General features: G+C 35.6%; 3 protein-coding genes and 1 pseudogene across 3 annotated transcripts; all 4 read left to right on the top strand.

Moving 5' to 3' along the window:
• The first annotated feature begins 1,657 nt into the window (after positions 1-1,657).
• On the top strand, positions 1,658-8,664 carry LOC115413021 (uncharacterized protein C2orf80-like). The gene is made up of 8 exons (XM_030125737.1): positions 1,658-1,695; positions 1,787-1,868; positions 3,529-3,611; positions 3,749-3,839; positions 6,477-6,554; positions 6,648-6,735; positions 6,834-6,937; positions 8,596-8,664. Exons 1-8 carry the CDS (start codon positions 1,658-1,660, stop codon positions 8,662-8,664), a joined length of 633 nt encoding a protein of 210 aa, XP_029981597.1.
• Positions 8,665-9,300: 636 nt separating this feature from the next.
• Positions 9,301-10,948, top strand: LOC115412438 (gamma-crystallin M2-like). The gene is made up of 3 exons (XM_030124962.1): positions 9,301-9,383; positions 9,761-10,000; positions 10,608-10,948. Exons 1-3 carry the CDS (start codon positions 9,372-9,374, stop codon positions 10,881-10,883), a joined length of 528 nt encoding a protein of 175 aa, XP_029980822.1. The 5' UTR covers positions 9,301-9,371; the 3' UTR covers positions 10,884-10,948.
• A 1,245-nt stretch (positions 10,949-12,193) lies between these two features.
• On the top strand, positions 12,194-13,571 carry LOC115411991 (gamma-crystallin S-1-like). Its single transcript, XM_030124293.1, has 3 exons — positions 12,194-12,202; positions 12,289-12,543; positions 13,302-13,571. Exons 1-3 carry the CDS (start codon positions 12,194-12,196, stop codon positions 13,569-13,571), a joined length of 534 nt encoding a protein of 177 aa, XP_029980153.1.
• A 1,085-nt stretch (positions 13,572-14,656) lies between these two features.
• LOC115412750 (gamma-crystallin S-1-like) lies at positions 14,657-16,374 on the top strand (annotated as a pseudogene).
• The last annotated feature ends 147 nt before the right edge of the window (positions 16,375-16,521 follow it).

Raw genomic sequence — 16,521 nt, 5'->3', positions numbered from 1 at the left:
TGTACCTTTAGTTGTACTAGGCATTAAAATGAACAAGAAATTGAAGAAAACGGGGTGGTATAATTATTTTTCCGCAACTGTACAATACTAGTAGATGATTGTGTTTACTGATGATTCAGTGTATGGGAGAAAGCAACAGGCTCCTATTGTGTGTGAAAAAATAAAACCCTTTAAGCTCAGCTACATTGTCAGTCGCTTGACTTAGTGACATTTATGGAATAATTAACTGTATGTCCCAAAAGTTACCTGCAACAAAGGATCTTAATACATGAAACAGACAGGATTTAGACTTGTCTACAATATGAGTATCGTTTTATGACAGTTATCAAATGTTTTTTTAAGATAGATGTACCATTGTAACCTAATTTACAAAACACATTTTAGACATTAAGTGTTAAAGAGCCACAATAAAGAGTCGTACATTGTGTGACTTTTTTTTGTTTTTTTTTTTTTTGGTTTACTTATTGAGCATTACATTTAAATTAGTAATTGCTCTTTGCCTTTTTGTCCACCTTTATATTTTCTTCCTACTTACTGTATGTTCAAAATAAAGTTTATCATTATCATATCAGATGATTTATATATAGGAAAAATCTAATGAATCTATGCATATGCATTTCTAATGAACATTTTGACTGCCATTTCTGCATCGCCATAATATTTTAATAGAAATGATGATATTATGAGATGTGGAAGAACACTTTTTAAGGCCGAGGTTACAGGATCTGTTTTTTTTTTCCTTCTTGTCTGACTAGATTATCTTGTCAGTCTCTTATCTTGATCTCTGTGAGGTCTCAACAAGCTATCAAATTCACGACTACACTGCTCTACATCATTAGCAGTAGATTAACCTCTTTCAGAATTAATAGGACATCTTTTTGTATTTACAATATCACTGACAACCTCTTACATACTGTATTTTTTATCTATTTTTTGGTCACAGATGACAAGTTTGAATTCAGGGAATAACGGACAACTATGGATAAAAATACATAAGCCTTGTTATGTGTAAAAAACAAAAACAAATTGTCCTTCAGTTCAGCTAAAGTGTTTGCACCTTAACTTAGTATCATTTACAATAAAAGTACTTCTTTGCATGTAACCATACAGTTTGCTGCAGAGAGGGAACTTATTACTTGAAATAGACCGGATTTCATCGTCCAGTGATATGAATGATATGGTCGTGTAATAGTACAGTATTTGTATATATGAGTATGTGACCCCTTATTTAAAAATGTATAAATTAACAGCACAAAATTTCTGACCATTTTATTGCCATTTTCACATCACATAACAATGTGTTTAATAGATAAACTAGTCCTTTTGATGGGTTACATACTATAAATACATATCACAACTTGTACATTATCCATGTGTATTGAAAACATGTTGAATCCTTAAATAATGGGTCAATAAATGTGTATCATCTGTAAAATAACTATAGACTAACCTTTCATACTCAATTCAGTGTTATAATACAAACATTAACCCCCATGACCCTAGTGAGGATAAAGCAGGCTCAGAAAATGAATGAATGAATGAATGAATATAAACATTAGTGCAAAACATCCTTTCTAATATTATTTTAAATGCAGTCTTTCCTGACGTTTCCTAATATATTTTCAGGAGTCATAGATGAAAAATATTCCCCCTGAAGATGGGAGCAAGGCAGCTGAAAAGAGTCGAGGCTCTTATGTGAGTTTGCTATAACAGAAACAAACCTGAAATGTGTGATATGGTTCTTATGGCACTTTTGGAAATATGACTGTTTTCTTTATCCATGCAGTGGTGACTACATTGGGCAGAGAATTAGAGAAAAGTCTTTCGATCCAAAGGGAAAAGGGACCTCCACAATGTTGGATGACTTGGTAAAAAATCTGTCATTAAACATTATCTTAGGTAGAAATAGGTGTTGTAGTTCCAGTTTATCTGATGTGCAATGAATATATTGTGTAATTTTGATGTAAAATAAGATAGAAAGATAAGATAAGATAAGATAAGATAAGATAAGATAAGATAAGATAAGATAAATAGATAGATAAGATAAGATAAAGGAGTGATAAATGAAACATGGGTGCCTCTATGAAACTGGGTTTATTTTGGTACCTGGCATTTTGTCCGCTTTTTTAGACCCAATAATAAAAGAGAAATTTAGACATATTTCCTCCCAGGATGTACCTAATGATGACCTCAGATATATGCAAAAAAAATTATACTCTTGCTTTAAGCCATCCCAAAATTAAGTAATTTTAATAAAATATTGGGGCCAAAAATAGGACCAAAATTGGGGCAGGAAAAACTGCCTAGGTGTCAGAGCATTTTATCTGGAAAACATGGCTGTAAATGGTCTTATATAGCACTATAAATAAAAGACACTGTTAAATCTGATGATCCTAGTGGTTTTTCTAATGCTGACACGTGGGTTTTTCATGAATCTGCAGTCTCATTCCAGGTTTTGTACATAACCCATCGTGTCCACTGGTGTTGCATGCAGAACCTGCTCATTTAAACTAGGGACGTCCGATAATATCGGCCCACCAATATTATCCCCGATATTGCCATAAAAATGTAATCAGTGAATATCGTTATGGTTTTTTTTGCCTATCATTAAAACCAATAAAATAATGCCTTGATTTCGCTGGCATTTACTGACGCATAAATAAAGCATTGTTTGTAGCTGAAAGAAATGTGCAGTTTTCAACATTGTACAGTAGAGTTGCCACACTGTAATAGACTCATGGAGGGAGGAAGAGAAAATAAATAAATATGGCATTTTTTCCACAACTTAAGTTAAAGTATGTATTCTTTGGACGGTGTTTACATTTTGAAAGCCTTGTTGCATTTGAGAATGCATCCAATGGGGCATCACAATGAAATTAGGCATGATGTGTTAATTCCATGACAGGAGATATGTGATGTTACCTAAAATTAGTTGAATATCCCACATATATCGGCAGCGGTATCGGTAGATATCGGAATCGGAAATTAAGCATTGGACAATATCGGCATATCGTTTTTTGGCAAAAAAGCCAATATCAGAAATCCCTAATTTAAACATATAAATTGCGAGTGATTTTGCAACAGCGGTCATTTTTGTGAAACACTCTGCCTTGCATAATTAGTTCGATTTCCAAAATGTACCTGTGAGAGAATAAAAAGATATTTGAAAAAATAGTAGCATGTAATTTTCGTGTCCTTTTTACCGTGTTACATGCAGATTTTTGGATGAGAATAATAATAAAAATGTAAAAATAAAAAATGTATTTTATCTGAAAAATAGTTTCTCTTTTATCTCGGTAAACATTTCTTTTTAAAATAGACCCAAAGTGCTTCCAAACTTGCTTCATAACATTAGTCTACATCTGGTTTGAATTTTTAGCCCCCATGTCTTGTTTTTAGGGACTAGTTTCATAGAGGCACCCGTATAAAGACATAAAATGGAATAAAAATGAAATATTTACATATTTAAATTGTGGATGTAATGTAATGCTAATGTCATTGTATTATTTATGTTTGACTTTTTTACAGGCTCATTATGATCTTGCCATTAACGTTGCTCTTTGGTGGTTGAACAAGGAGGAGGGGCGGTATGTGCTTGACAGAGATATCATGTAAGAAGTTTGTCCTTTTACACATCATTACATCCAAACTTGACCTGTTAGCTCCAGCTGAAGGCAATGAGTGTTGGAATCCAGAGTTTCAAAGTGGGTTCTGTACATTAACTCATCTTATACTTTATATGTATCAGTGGAACAATGCGCAGCCCTGGCAGTGCCCAGTACCCCAACCGCCTAGAACGGGAGGCTATGATCTTATCGTCCTTTGCCGGGATTATTATGGTAAGTGTTATTTACACTGGGAATGCTGTGGTATTCACAATATTTGATAGCAGATCAAAACGAGTTTAAGTTCAGATGCCCCCAAGAATCTTCATGTAACTTCCTTCTATGTAGTTGTTGTAAGTATGAATGATAATAAAGTCTGTACTCTTGCATAATACCCCCCACCCCACCCCACCACACCCCCCTACATTTGAGAGTTTTAGGTCTTTTTCAGGGTTAGGTTTATTTTCATTAAAGCCATACACAGTCTCTCCAAATGTTTTGATCTGTAATGTTTGTGATATATTGAAAGATGTGTATTCCTTTACGGTAGAGGTGTCAAACTCCTTTAGTTCAGAGGTCACATTCAGCCCAGTATGATCTCAAGTGGGTCGGACCAGTAACATAACAGTGAAAAAGTCAAATTAAATTCTGAAAGTGTTTACATCTACAAAGTTTCCTTCAAAATGTGGAATGAACAACCTGAACTTTCTTAAGCAAATAAGTGCAATTTTAACAATATTATGCCTCCGTTTCATTTACACATGTACATTACAACTTACACATCGTAATGCATCTACATAGACACAAAACAATTAGTAACAGGTATAATATTGCTAAAATAGCACTTCTTTCTCTTAAGACATAAGTTGTTCATATTTGATCAGGTTATTCTCATTTTGTGTAAATGTCAACATTGATATGGAATTTTATTTTTTACACTAAACAAAAAAAAAATGGAGTTGTCACTATTTATATGTTATTATGATAGTATTTTACTGGTCTGATCCGCTTTAGATCATACTGGTCTGTATATGGAATATGGACTAAAAAGATTTTAACATCCTTGATTGTTAATATCTTCAGTGTAATATTTGCATTTCAAAAAAATTCCCATGGCCCGGATTGGGCCCTTTGGGAGGCCGGTTTTGGCCCACGGGCCATATGTTTGACCCCTATGCTTTATGGGTTGAGTTTAAAAAAAACCTTCCACATAAAATAAATAAACTCTTATGTCATTGTTACGAAACTGAACTGACTTTAAACTTTAAAATCAAAATATTTTCCCACAGAACAACACTATAAACATGATGATCTTATAGAATATGATGCAATTCTCTAGCTTAAACTCTAAAACACTGTATGAAGTAGCTTAAATGGGACATACACATTAATGCAGAGGTAACATTAATTTAAAAACAAACAAACAAAACTTAATAGTACAACACAGGTACAAGAACCAATTCATCGCTGCTTTTACTGTTATGCTTGAAGTATATTTTGCTGACATTACTTAAACTTTTGCTTAATTTTTTTTAAAAAGTTTGAATGTTTTCATTGTAGCTTGAGTAAAGAATAGTAGGACAGTAAAGAATGTGAATGTTTATTGTAATGCCTTGGAGCGGGCAAAAATTGCTTAATAACTAAACTTCTTTCAGGTAATGCCCTCTGAGTCCCTGTTTTCTTTTTTTTTGCTATTAACCCATAAAGACCCAAACAGCTACTGGCAACCAAAACCATCTACTGATGTAAACGGTTAAATAACTATAGATCCACTAATCCAGGGTGTCAAACTCATTTTCTTCCAGGGGCTACATTCAGCCTAATTTAATCTGAAGTGGGCCGGACCACTCAAATAATAGCATGATAGCCAATAAATAAAGACAACTCCAAATTGTTTTAGTGCAAAAAATAATATTCAGTTATGCCAGTATTTGCGTTTAGAAACTATCCAAACAAAAAGGATGTGAATACCTAAAAAAATGATTTGTTAAGAAATGTAAATACAATTTTATCAATGTTATGCCTCCACTTATCATTTAAAGGCTACATATGCATTACAGATCAGATCTACAAAGGCACAAAACATTTAGTAACAGGCAAAATATTGTTAAAATTGCACTTAATTTTCTATACGTTTCAGGTGGTTCATATTTGTTTAGGTTATTCACATTTATTGTTAAAGGATAGTTTCTTAATTTAAATATTTTCATAATTTAATGTTTTTTGTACTAAATCAAAGAGAAAAAAATTGGTGTTGTCATTACTATGGGTTATTATGATATTATTTTTGAGTTCGATGCCCTAAGTTGCACTTTGCAAATTCATCCCGCGGGCCAGATTGAAAACTTTGGCAGGCCAGTTTTAGCCCCCGGGCCGCATGTTTGACACCTGTGCACTAATCCTGTTAACACATGTGAATAATTGGTGTAAAATACAGTTTGTCATCTTTTTCATGGTCATCAGATATGACCCATTTGGATATTCAGTAGTGAATGTGGAAACATCGTCATCTTCATCACCAGTAAAACCCATGGAATTGGATCAATGGCAGTGAATGGACACACTGGGTTTATGTTCAGTTAATGATATATTTTATTGAAAACTTCACTTTTTTTCAGTTTTCTCTGTTTCTGATATAATAGCCCTCAACTTTAATCTGAGCTTTTATGAACATTTACATGATCAGTGAATTAAATATAGGAAAATACATGATTCTCACTGAAAAACTGCAAAATGCGGAGGATAATATCATAAAAAATGGTAATGAATCACTTGAGAAAAGATAAATACAGAGAATAAACTAATTTGGAACTGCTGCATGAGTAGCGCTGGGTCTTCATGGGTTAACATTTACTTCTTTTGCTGCTTCAGAATAGCCTACCAGTGGAGGAAATCCTGGCTCTGTACAAGTGTAAACCAGCTACATCATACCCCAACCATCAATCTAAGGTCATATTCCACACTTATGTTTAGAAACTAATAACTCTTGCATAATTCTTGTAATAAAAAAACGACAATTACACATTTTCTTCCCAACCCTAGGGTGCAATTGTGTATCCCTTCACTCTTTCCTACCATCCTTTTGCTATGCTCGCGTCTTACAAGGCTGTCCACCACTCCAAGAAGCACAGTAAGTCTATATGCATATTAGACACACTGTATATATCTGGTTTTACAGGTGGGACAGGATGAGTTTGGCTTTTTTTTTTTTTTAAAAACATCTTACAGATCAAAAGTTGAAAAGATGGCTGGCTGAGAAGGCAAAGGCCAATGCCCCCCCAGTCCGAGTTCCACCGCCCTCTTCATCATCTTCTTCCTCATCCTTCCTAAGTGTGAGTCATCACTGTATACAAATTCATTTTTTTTTTTTTACCTGAATGGCTCACATGAAAAGAAAATCTTGAAACAGTAAATCGGAATATCTTTGGACCACTTTTTTCATTAAGTATTTATCAGTGGTTCATAATCAGGTTGTAAACTAATAGCCATTAATCAATAATTATAAAGACTTTATACATAATTCAGGCTCACTATTTAACAAGATCAACTTACAGCTGCACTTCTTATCTATCTCCTCTGTTCTCAGTTGCTTATCTTAGTTTATCTTCTCCTTGTGTCAGTCACATATGAGGCCATTTACTAATGACTTACAACCATCTGTAACTGGGATCCTCAATGTAAATAGTAATGACAACATCATCATCCAGTGATAAACTGAGGAGAAGAGTTAAACCTTTGGTATAAGAATCTGTGAGTTTCACGTACTATAACAGACCAAATTAAACATATTTGAATATTAAGATGTGCTTATGTATGTGCATCTAAACTAGATGTTAATGTTAATGTCACTCTCAGAGAACGAATCATTTAAAGGGGTTATATTTAAAATTTATAAAGCACTACATCACAAATTGTAGGTCATTTTAGCATGGATCCAGTTGATATCATCATGTTTATGCGTGTGGTGATGTCAGTATATCAATTGCCTCTATACAGAGTGTCCCATAAGTCTCCATACATAGGAGACATAATACATTCCATGGTTCTAACATGTATTTCTTTATATTTCTTCTTTATAGTTCTTCAGCAGTGGAGGACATGCATTGAAATGTGTTTCCGACAAAATGGCAGTCATATAGAGCATATTATATAAATAAAATGGTTTATGTCAAGAAACGTTTATTTTTCCTATGTATGGAGACTTATGGGACACCCTGTATATGTGCCAAGTTTGAAGTAAATTGAAGCAAAATTGATGTTTTTAATAGACATTTGAAATTTCCCCCATCAGTAAATGGGAAAAAAAATGTAACAAAAAAGTTCATTAAAAAATTTGAACTTTGACCTACTTTTCCCAAAATGTAATGACATCTATTCTACATCACTGGCAATTTGTAAACCCAATTTGGTATGAATTCAACCAATAGTTTTGCCGCTACGGACATTTCAAATTTCGCCCATTATAAGTAAATTGGGGAAAAAAAGACTTTAAAAAAATCATAAAAAATTTTTAACTTTGACCTACTTTTTGTAATCAGATCTATTCTGGGTCACTGGCAATCTATAAACCCAATAAACCCAACTTGGTAAGAATTCAAACAGTAGTTTTGCTGCTAGAGTGTTAACAAACAAACAAAAAACCAAACAAACCAAACCGAACCAAAAATAATATCCCTTGCCTCCCCTTCAGGGGCGGGGTACTGGAAGATTTTTGAGTATTAAGATGTGCTTATGTTGGTTTAAATGCTGGTAATGCATTAATCAAGGAATGTAAGAAATGTAGACCCACTATTTGGCAAACAACAACTTAACATTGCCCTTTCACAATGTATTACAACTCATTAATGCTTTATAACATTTATTCAATGTAATTAATAACTTAATGTTGTACCTGTGTCTAAAATTTCAGAACTATCTCTTGATTTAAAGTATGAGTAATAGGTCTCTGCTGCCATCTAGTGGATCTTAACATTCTTTTCTCACTTAACAGGACAGCAGTGAGTGTCAAGAGGAAAAAACCGAGTACTATGAGGGTTCACGGGAGTCTGTGCAGGACTGAGGGCAGCATCCACCACCACCTCATGTTGATCTTTGTCTCTTGGGATCATATCTTTTCCCCCACAAAGCACGTTGTGTCTAGTTCTGAGCAACATTTCCACCGATTTTACTTTTGAGGTCATCTTTGTGCATGATTTTGACATCTTTAAACTTCATACAATACTTTACTTTTACATTGATAGCATTTTAGAGGCAATGGAAGATGCAAATCACTTTTGCTTTGAAACAATATGATATTAAAGAGATAATGTTTATGATTACCAGTGTGGTAATTATGCATATTGTACTTTCACTGAACACAATGTATTTTCTTGTAACATATATTGACATAAAACTCCCATGTTTTAAATCTAATAGGGCCATGTTGTTTTGTGATGACTTCTGACATTCTGTGTGGAAAGTCTAATCCACTCAATGATGGATTAGTGGATAAAATGTCTCTTTGATGTCCATATGAAATAAAAAGGGCACAGTGGGTCAGTAATTTGCCTGCTAGGACTTTTGCTTTGATGATTCAGGGATTTTGCTCTATGCCCAGGATCAAGACTTTTGGCAGCGATGCCAGTTTGTTAAATCCCCCGTCATTGAAAAAACAGCTAAAGTGGGATCTGCTAACCCTTTTGATTGAGGTTTATTAGCAGGGCTGTGGTACTGCTCTATGAGACCACCATTTTTCTGTAGGTGACTGGCTCCAGCACACATTGCAGGATGAGTAGTAAGGTAAGAAACGAGGTTTATTACGCCCATAGAGGGCTTTAAACCTTGTGACTAATATAGGTTAATTACAATATCTGTAAAATGCTGCACCTTTACATTTTTCATGTCTCTATTGGAAAAGTGGCTGTGATAAAACCCTTTGCATAATAGACATCAGAAACCAATTTACCTTGATGATTAGTGACACTGTTGTAACTGTCTTTGCTTCATTTACTGCCATGAAGTTGAATGCACATAAAAGTAAACAAAAGAAACCTACAATATTTCTCATTTCTAAATCATACGCTGTAGTTTGTTCTTCACTGGTATAGTAACAATACAATGCAAACACACCACAAACCAAAAGCTAAGTTTCCATCTTCCATCTTTCCTGGATCTAGATCATATTTTACGAGGACAGGAACTTCCAGGGCCGCTCCTATGAGTGCGACACCGACTGCCCTGACATGCACCCCCACTTCAGCCGCTGTAACTCCATCATGGAGAGCGGCTGCTGGGTGCTGTACGAGAAGCCTAACTACACTGGTTACCAGTATGTGCTGACCAGAGGAGAGTACCCGGACTACCAGCGCTGGATGGGCTACAATGACAGCATCCGCTCCTGCCGCACATTCTCCTATGTGAGTCGTTCCAATTTTTTACATAAACCTGGAAAAATGGATTCGTCTGATGTGTTCTGAATTAGTGCCATTCATTTGGTGTCAATATAATGCTTTTCATGTTAACTTTATTTCACTAAATACTAACAACAATCACTTATTGACAATAAAAACTGGGCAAATTTCAGAAAACACTCGAGAGTATTGACTCTTTGGCCTTCAATTTACCTATGGATATTTTATTTATATATTGTAGATGTGTGTCTTTTATGAGCTGGAATTAGTTTCTTTTTTTGTCAATTTTTTTTTTTTTTTTTTTTGCCATTTGTTACTTTGCCTTGTCTTATAAAAAGAAAAAAAATCATGAAGAAAAATTAAAAGAAAACTCTAGAGATGAAAATAGTTTTAGATAATAAAAATGGAAGAAAAGAAAGGACAGATGAGTGCCAGTCTGAGTTAAAACATTTACAACTGTTAATTATGTGTACAAGTATGCACTTAAAAGCAAAACATTTCAGCCTAAATTCTAAAGATATGGCCTGGTCTCTATACAGGATCTTAGGGGAGAAGTACTTTGCAATGTCACTGTTGTTGATGTAATTTTGTGTTGGATTTGATGTTCCTCCAGACCAGCGAAGGCCCCTACCGCATCCGCATCTATGAGAGGCCTAATTTCCAGGGTCAGATGATGGAGTTTAGCGAGGACTGCGAGTCAGTGCAGGAACATTTCCGCACCCGTGACATCTACTCCTGCAATGTTATGGAGGGCTACTGGACCCTCTACGAACACCCCAACTATCGCGGCCGACAGTATTTCTTGAGGCCCGGAGAGTACCGCAAGTTCAGTGACTGGGGGGCCACCTGCGCCACCACTGGGTCCTTCCGCAGAATCACAGAGTTTTAACTTTTATTCACTTTTCAGTCTCATTTTGTCACCCATTTACCTCCTGCTGTAATCTAGCCTATTTATGGAAAGTGGAAAAACAATAAACTGAAGACTGGCCTCCCTAAAGTGATCGACCTGGAGTATTAATATGATCTAACTTCAAATGACAAAATAAAGTGATCTGTCGGAAACTATTTTTCCATGTGTTTATTTACTGTTTGGTCACAGAGAGACATTTTCAGCAAACAAATGTCATTTTTTGCATTATTTTTTGCTATTTTTAACTATGTTTAACTAATAAAGACCCAAACATCCACCACTGAACTAAACCATCTACTGATCTAAACTGTTTAATACCTGTTGATCCACTAATCCTATCAATACATGTAAATAATTGGTGTAAAATGTGGTTTGTCATCTTTTCATGGACATCAGATATGACCCATTTGGATGTTCAGAGGCTTTGTAGTTACCGTGGAAACACAGTCATCTTCTGCAACATTGATTCACCAGTAAAACCCATGGAGTTTGGTAAACAACAGTGGATGGAGACACTAGGATTATGTTCAGTTGATGATATTTTACTGAAAAAATGATCTTTTCCCTCACTTTAATCTGAGCTTTATGAACATCTGCATGATCGGTAAATTAAATACAGGAAAATACCACATTTAGGCTTAAAAATGTAAAACAGAGGATAATATGATAATAAATGGTGATAAAACAGTTAAGAAAGGTTAAAAACAGAGAAAAGCACCTTTACTTTTACATCTGCATTAGCACTGCTGGGCTTTCATTTCCATACAAACCCCCAGCTACTACACATACTTACTATACTGAAAAAAATCAGGGATTAATTTTTTTTATTTTTAGGCACAAAAAAGCGCGGTCACAGCCCCAGTCTGATTCACCAAAATATCAATTTTTATAATAATAGGTAGTATATATATGCACCATTAACCCGCTTATAGCTACAGAATGCTGAAAGAAATCGTCGGTTATATGTATTTCTTTACAGCCATCCTATGTTTGTCATATATTATCCATTCATATGATTTTATACAAACATAAGATGTGTAAAAGAGCTCAGTCCTGACTGTTCCAGCGCCTGCCCATGTTGTGGCTCTTGCTGGAAGCTGCACAGTGTCTGTAAACCCAAACAGAGGACGTGACAAACAGGAGTGGGAAGACTCCTCTAGAGTCTCTGTCGACACCAGGCCTCATTTTAATAACAAAACACGTGACAACACCTACTTCCACGGGGTAATGTATATATAGATGAAAAGATCAAAACACAGAAAGCAATTTGATGAACAGCAGCAGCCATAATGGGAAAGGTATGTGTGAGGTTTTACATGAATCCACCTGGACTCTGTGGCTCATTGTGTTTAAATACATATCAGGGATGTAAAGGTGACTCATTTTGCTTCATCAGATCATTTTCTATGAGGATAGAAACTTTGGAGGACGCTACTATGAGTGCATGAGTGACTGTGCTGACCTGCACTCTATGTTTCAACGTTGCCGGTCCATCCGTGTGGAGAGCGGCATGTTCATGATCTACGACCGTCCTGGCTACACGGGAAATCAGTATTTCATGAAGAGGGGAGGGTACGCAGACTACATGGGCAAGGCAGGCATGAACAACTGTGTCAGGTCCTGTCGGATGATTCCTTCGGTAAGGCCTTTAGTGACTAGTTTTTAATCCTTGTTTATGCTCCTCATATGCCCTGGTATAATAATCAACAGGTTTTACCACATATTTTATAGACTATAAAGGTACTGTGTGGAGTTTACATCCAGGACTTATCTCTTTAGTTTACTTTAAAAAGTAAAAAAAAAAACAAAACAAAAAAAACAACCTTATAACATATAAATAATATAAATAAAATTTTGCAACAACATAACGGTCACAGCACTGATTTTAATGTAATAATATTGTTTAAAAAACATGTATTACCAACCTACTACTAATTAATTAGTTGTAAAATGTTCCTCCTGCTGTTTATTTTACTACCACTTACTTTTCCAGCCTTTTATCCCAACTTTTCGGGACTTGTTGCTGCAATTAAATTCAGAATTACCTTTTTTTAAAATCACAATATGATATTATTTCCTCAATTTTAACCTTTAATATATTTTCAGTGGTTTTTGTTTTTTTTTACTTGGACTGAGTTGCATTAAGAAAGCCTAAAATGTTGATAAAATTGACATTGTACAATCAGTGATGGAACAGGACTTGGAGAGCAAATATCTTAGAGTGTGTTTACGTTATCAAGAGTTGGCTCCGTCATAAAATATCCATGACTGTTTGTTTTTAAAAAGGCCATCTCATTAAGACAGCATTACTATAAAGTCTGTATGTGAATGTATGGGCAGAAAATTTGGACTCTGACTCTAGTGGGATTTGACCTTTGACCTTTCTGCTCACTTCAGCACTCTAGCACCTTCAGGATCAGGCTGTACGAGCATTTCGACATGGGAGGAGAGATGGAGCTGACAAGCGACTGCCCGAACCTGTTGGACCGTTTTCGGATTTCCAACTTCAACTCTTGTAATGTGATGGAGGGTCACTGGCTCATGTACGACCACACCAACTTCAGGGGACGCCACTACTACCTAAGGCCCGGGGTGTACAGGAGCTTCAGCGACTGGAACGGCACAAATTCCAAGATGGGCTCCATCAGGCGTCTCATGGATCTCTAATGACAGAAGGACCTTTTTCGTAAAGTGTGTGCTCTTTGCCTTGTTTCACACACTGAATAAAATGGCTGTCAGTGCTCAAGCGATTTCAGTTTTGTTCTTGCTCTCTGCATTATGGAGGGCATATTTTTCCATGAGGATGCCACGGGGTCATGGCCTGACATCCTGTCTCTCATCAGAGGTTTTGAATAAATATTGCAAGCACTGGACACTTACAACACAGACTCAAGACTGTTATTTGTAGATGTTGGCTTATTGTCTTATTATAACTGTAAATAAGATGTTTGATAAATATATTTGCATATAATATTTATCAGTGGACAAACTGAAGAGATATCCTACAAATATGAAGAATAATTGATCTTAGAGTTAAGGATTTTGACACTTAAAATCTGAGCACAACAACTTCACATGGGAAAATACTGAGTAGATGAAATTATACCAGGGGAATTCCACCAGATGGCAGCAACATGAGTATTACACATTCTTGACATTTGGTGACACACTAAATAAATAAATAAAAATAAGAAAAACACAAGAAAAAACCAGGTAAAATTCAGATTTTTATAATAATTTCACCCTCACATACATATGTTTAATTGTTAAGAAGAAACAGAATTTGTACAAGATATAACAGTAATACTTAAACTATAGAACTGATTTATCCTTATGTAAAACCATTTTAGTCCTTAGGATTAAAAAAATAAATAAAAACAAAAAACAAACAAAAAAAAACCCCTCTCCCATTCTAATTCTCTATTTTAAGAAAGACTGAAAAGGTGTACAGTGGTAATTAAAAATAAAACACTCTGCTGCCATTATTCTGGTACAAAAAACTGACTTTTTAGTCACGGCACAGACACTAATCACACAAAATCACCAACTGTTCTCACCCGTATAAACATGAATCCTACACATCTCTTCAGGATAACGACACACCACAAGTGGCAAAGGTTCCTGGCCATTACAATATGAATGACACATGCAGAGTCTGCATTTCACATTCACTATATATGTGACAGGTGGGAGTCTTCAAAGAGCTGGATTGATCGTACAGGACAAGGTACAGGGCAGGCAAAGCGGCTGACATGGGGAAGGTAAACAACACAGCTCTGAACTCACACTCTCAGCAGGGATGAAAACCGGAAAATATGCAGTTTATGTTGAAATGTAAAGGCACATATTCTGTAATTTTGAGGTAAACAAACCAATAGATTTTTTTTTTTTTTTTTTTAAATATAAAGAGCTTAAAGGTAATAGAAGAGGAAACATAACAAACTAAACCTTCATTATACAGTGTAATAATTAAAAAAATCAGTGAAATAGGATTGTATTTGAGTAACACCATGATTATATTTGTGTCCAGATTATCTTCTATGAGGGAAATAACTTCTCTGGACGTCATTATGAGTGCACCCATGACTGTTCAGACCTGCTGAGCTTTTTCAGCCACTGCAAATCTATCAAGGGGTGGAGAGTGCTGTTTTATGGTCTATGAAAAACCAACTACGACTGGAAACCAGTTCTTCCTGAACAGAGGGGAGTATCCTGATATCCAAAACTGGATGGGTACTGTGTGCGACTCAGTCAGCTCCTGCCACCTCATTCCCACGGTGAGAAACACAGTGATATAATACTGCACTTTTACTATCACCACATTTATTACATTAAACTGCTATTTCTGTTCTTCCATAAAGTAATCTTCAAATTCAAAGTTTCTATGTCAAACCTTAAAGATCTGAGTTCTATGTGTTTCATTGTTTTTTGTTATAGATTTTCTAATTCTGTTGAGATTAAAATTCAGGAAATATGAACATTCTACTGTTTTCAGAATTGACCCCATAAAGGCCCAAACATCCACCGTCAACCAAAGCCACCTACTGATCTAAACAGTTTAATACCTGACGATCCATGATCTATCAATACATGTAAATAACTGGTTGTAAAATGCAGTTTGTCATCTTTTCATGGTCATCAGATATGACCCATTTGGACGTTCAGAGGCTCCGTAGTACTGTGGAAACACTGTCATCTTCTACAACATTGATTGCACCAGTAAAACCACTGGAGTGGATCAGTGACAGTGAATGGAGACACTGGGGTTTATGGTGTCAGTTAATGATATCGTTGCTGAAAAGTAACTTTTTCTACAGTTTTCTCATTTCTGATATAATAACCTTCGACTTTAATCTGAGCTTTTATGGACATCTACATGATCAGTAAATAAATATAAGAAAATACATGATTTTCACTGAAAAAAAGGCAAAATACAGAGGACTAACATTACAATAAATTGCGATAAATCACTTTAGAAAGGTGATAGAGATAAAAATTTATTTGGGAACTGACACAAGGCCACACTAGGTCTTTAAGGGTAAATGTCCATGCTTTTAAACATGTCTCATTCTTTATATCCTAATTCATTAATTTCATTTGAGGCTAAATATGAAATATCTATAAGTAATAAAAAATAAATTTAACATTGACAGACTCTAATTTGTTTAATAATTCTCCACAATGTTCAAAAACCATGCAGAAATCGGGGTCATTCACGTACGACTGTATGAGCGGATAGAGTTTGGAGGTCAGATGATGGATCTGATGGACGACTGTCCCAGTGTCATGGAACGCTTCAACGTCACGACATCTTCTCCTGCAATGTGGACTGACGGCAACTGGCTCTTCTACGAACACCCAAACTACCGGGCAGGATGTACCTGATAAGGCCGGGGAGTACAAGAGGTTCAGTGAGTGGGGCGGCAGGAGCGCCAGGGTCGGCTCCATCAGGCGCATCATGGACTACTAACCTGTTTGAAGGACCCACATCTTCCACTGGGAACGCCTCCACATGATGTCCAGAAAACAGGATTTTATCTTTTTTTTTTTTTATAAAAACAAAACAATGTACTTCAGGAAAGGGTGTGATGATACTGAAGGTCCAGAATGAATCAGA

The sequence above is a fragment of the Sphaeramia orbicularis genome, chromosome 21, assembly GCF_902148855.1.
Source record: "Sphaeramia orbicularis chromosome 21, fSphaOr1.1, whole genome shotgun sequence".
In the NCBI taxonomy this organism is placed as follows: Eukaryota; Metazoa; Chordata; class Actinopteri; order Kurtiformes; family Apogonidae; genus Sphaeramia; species Sphaeramia orbicularis.
This window is presented reverse-complemented; position numbering and strand designations above follow the sequence as displayed.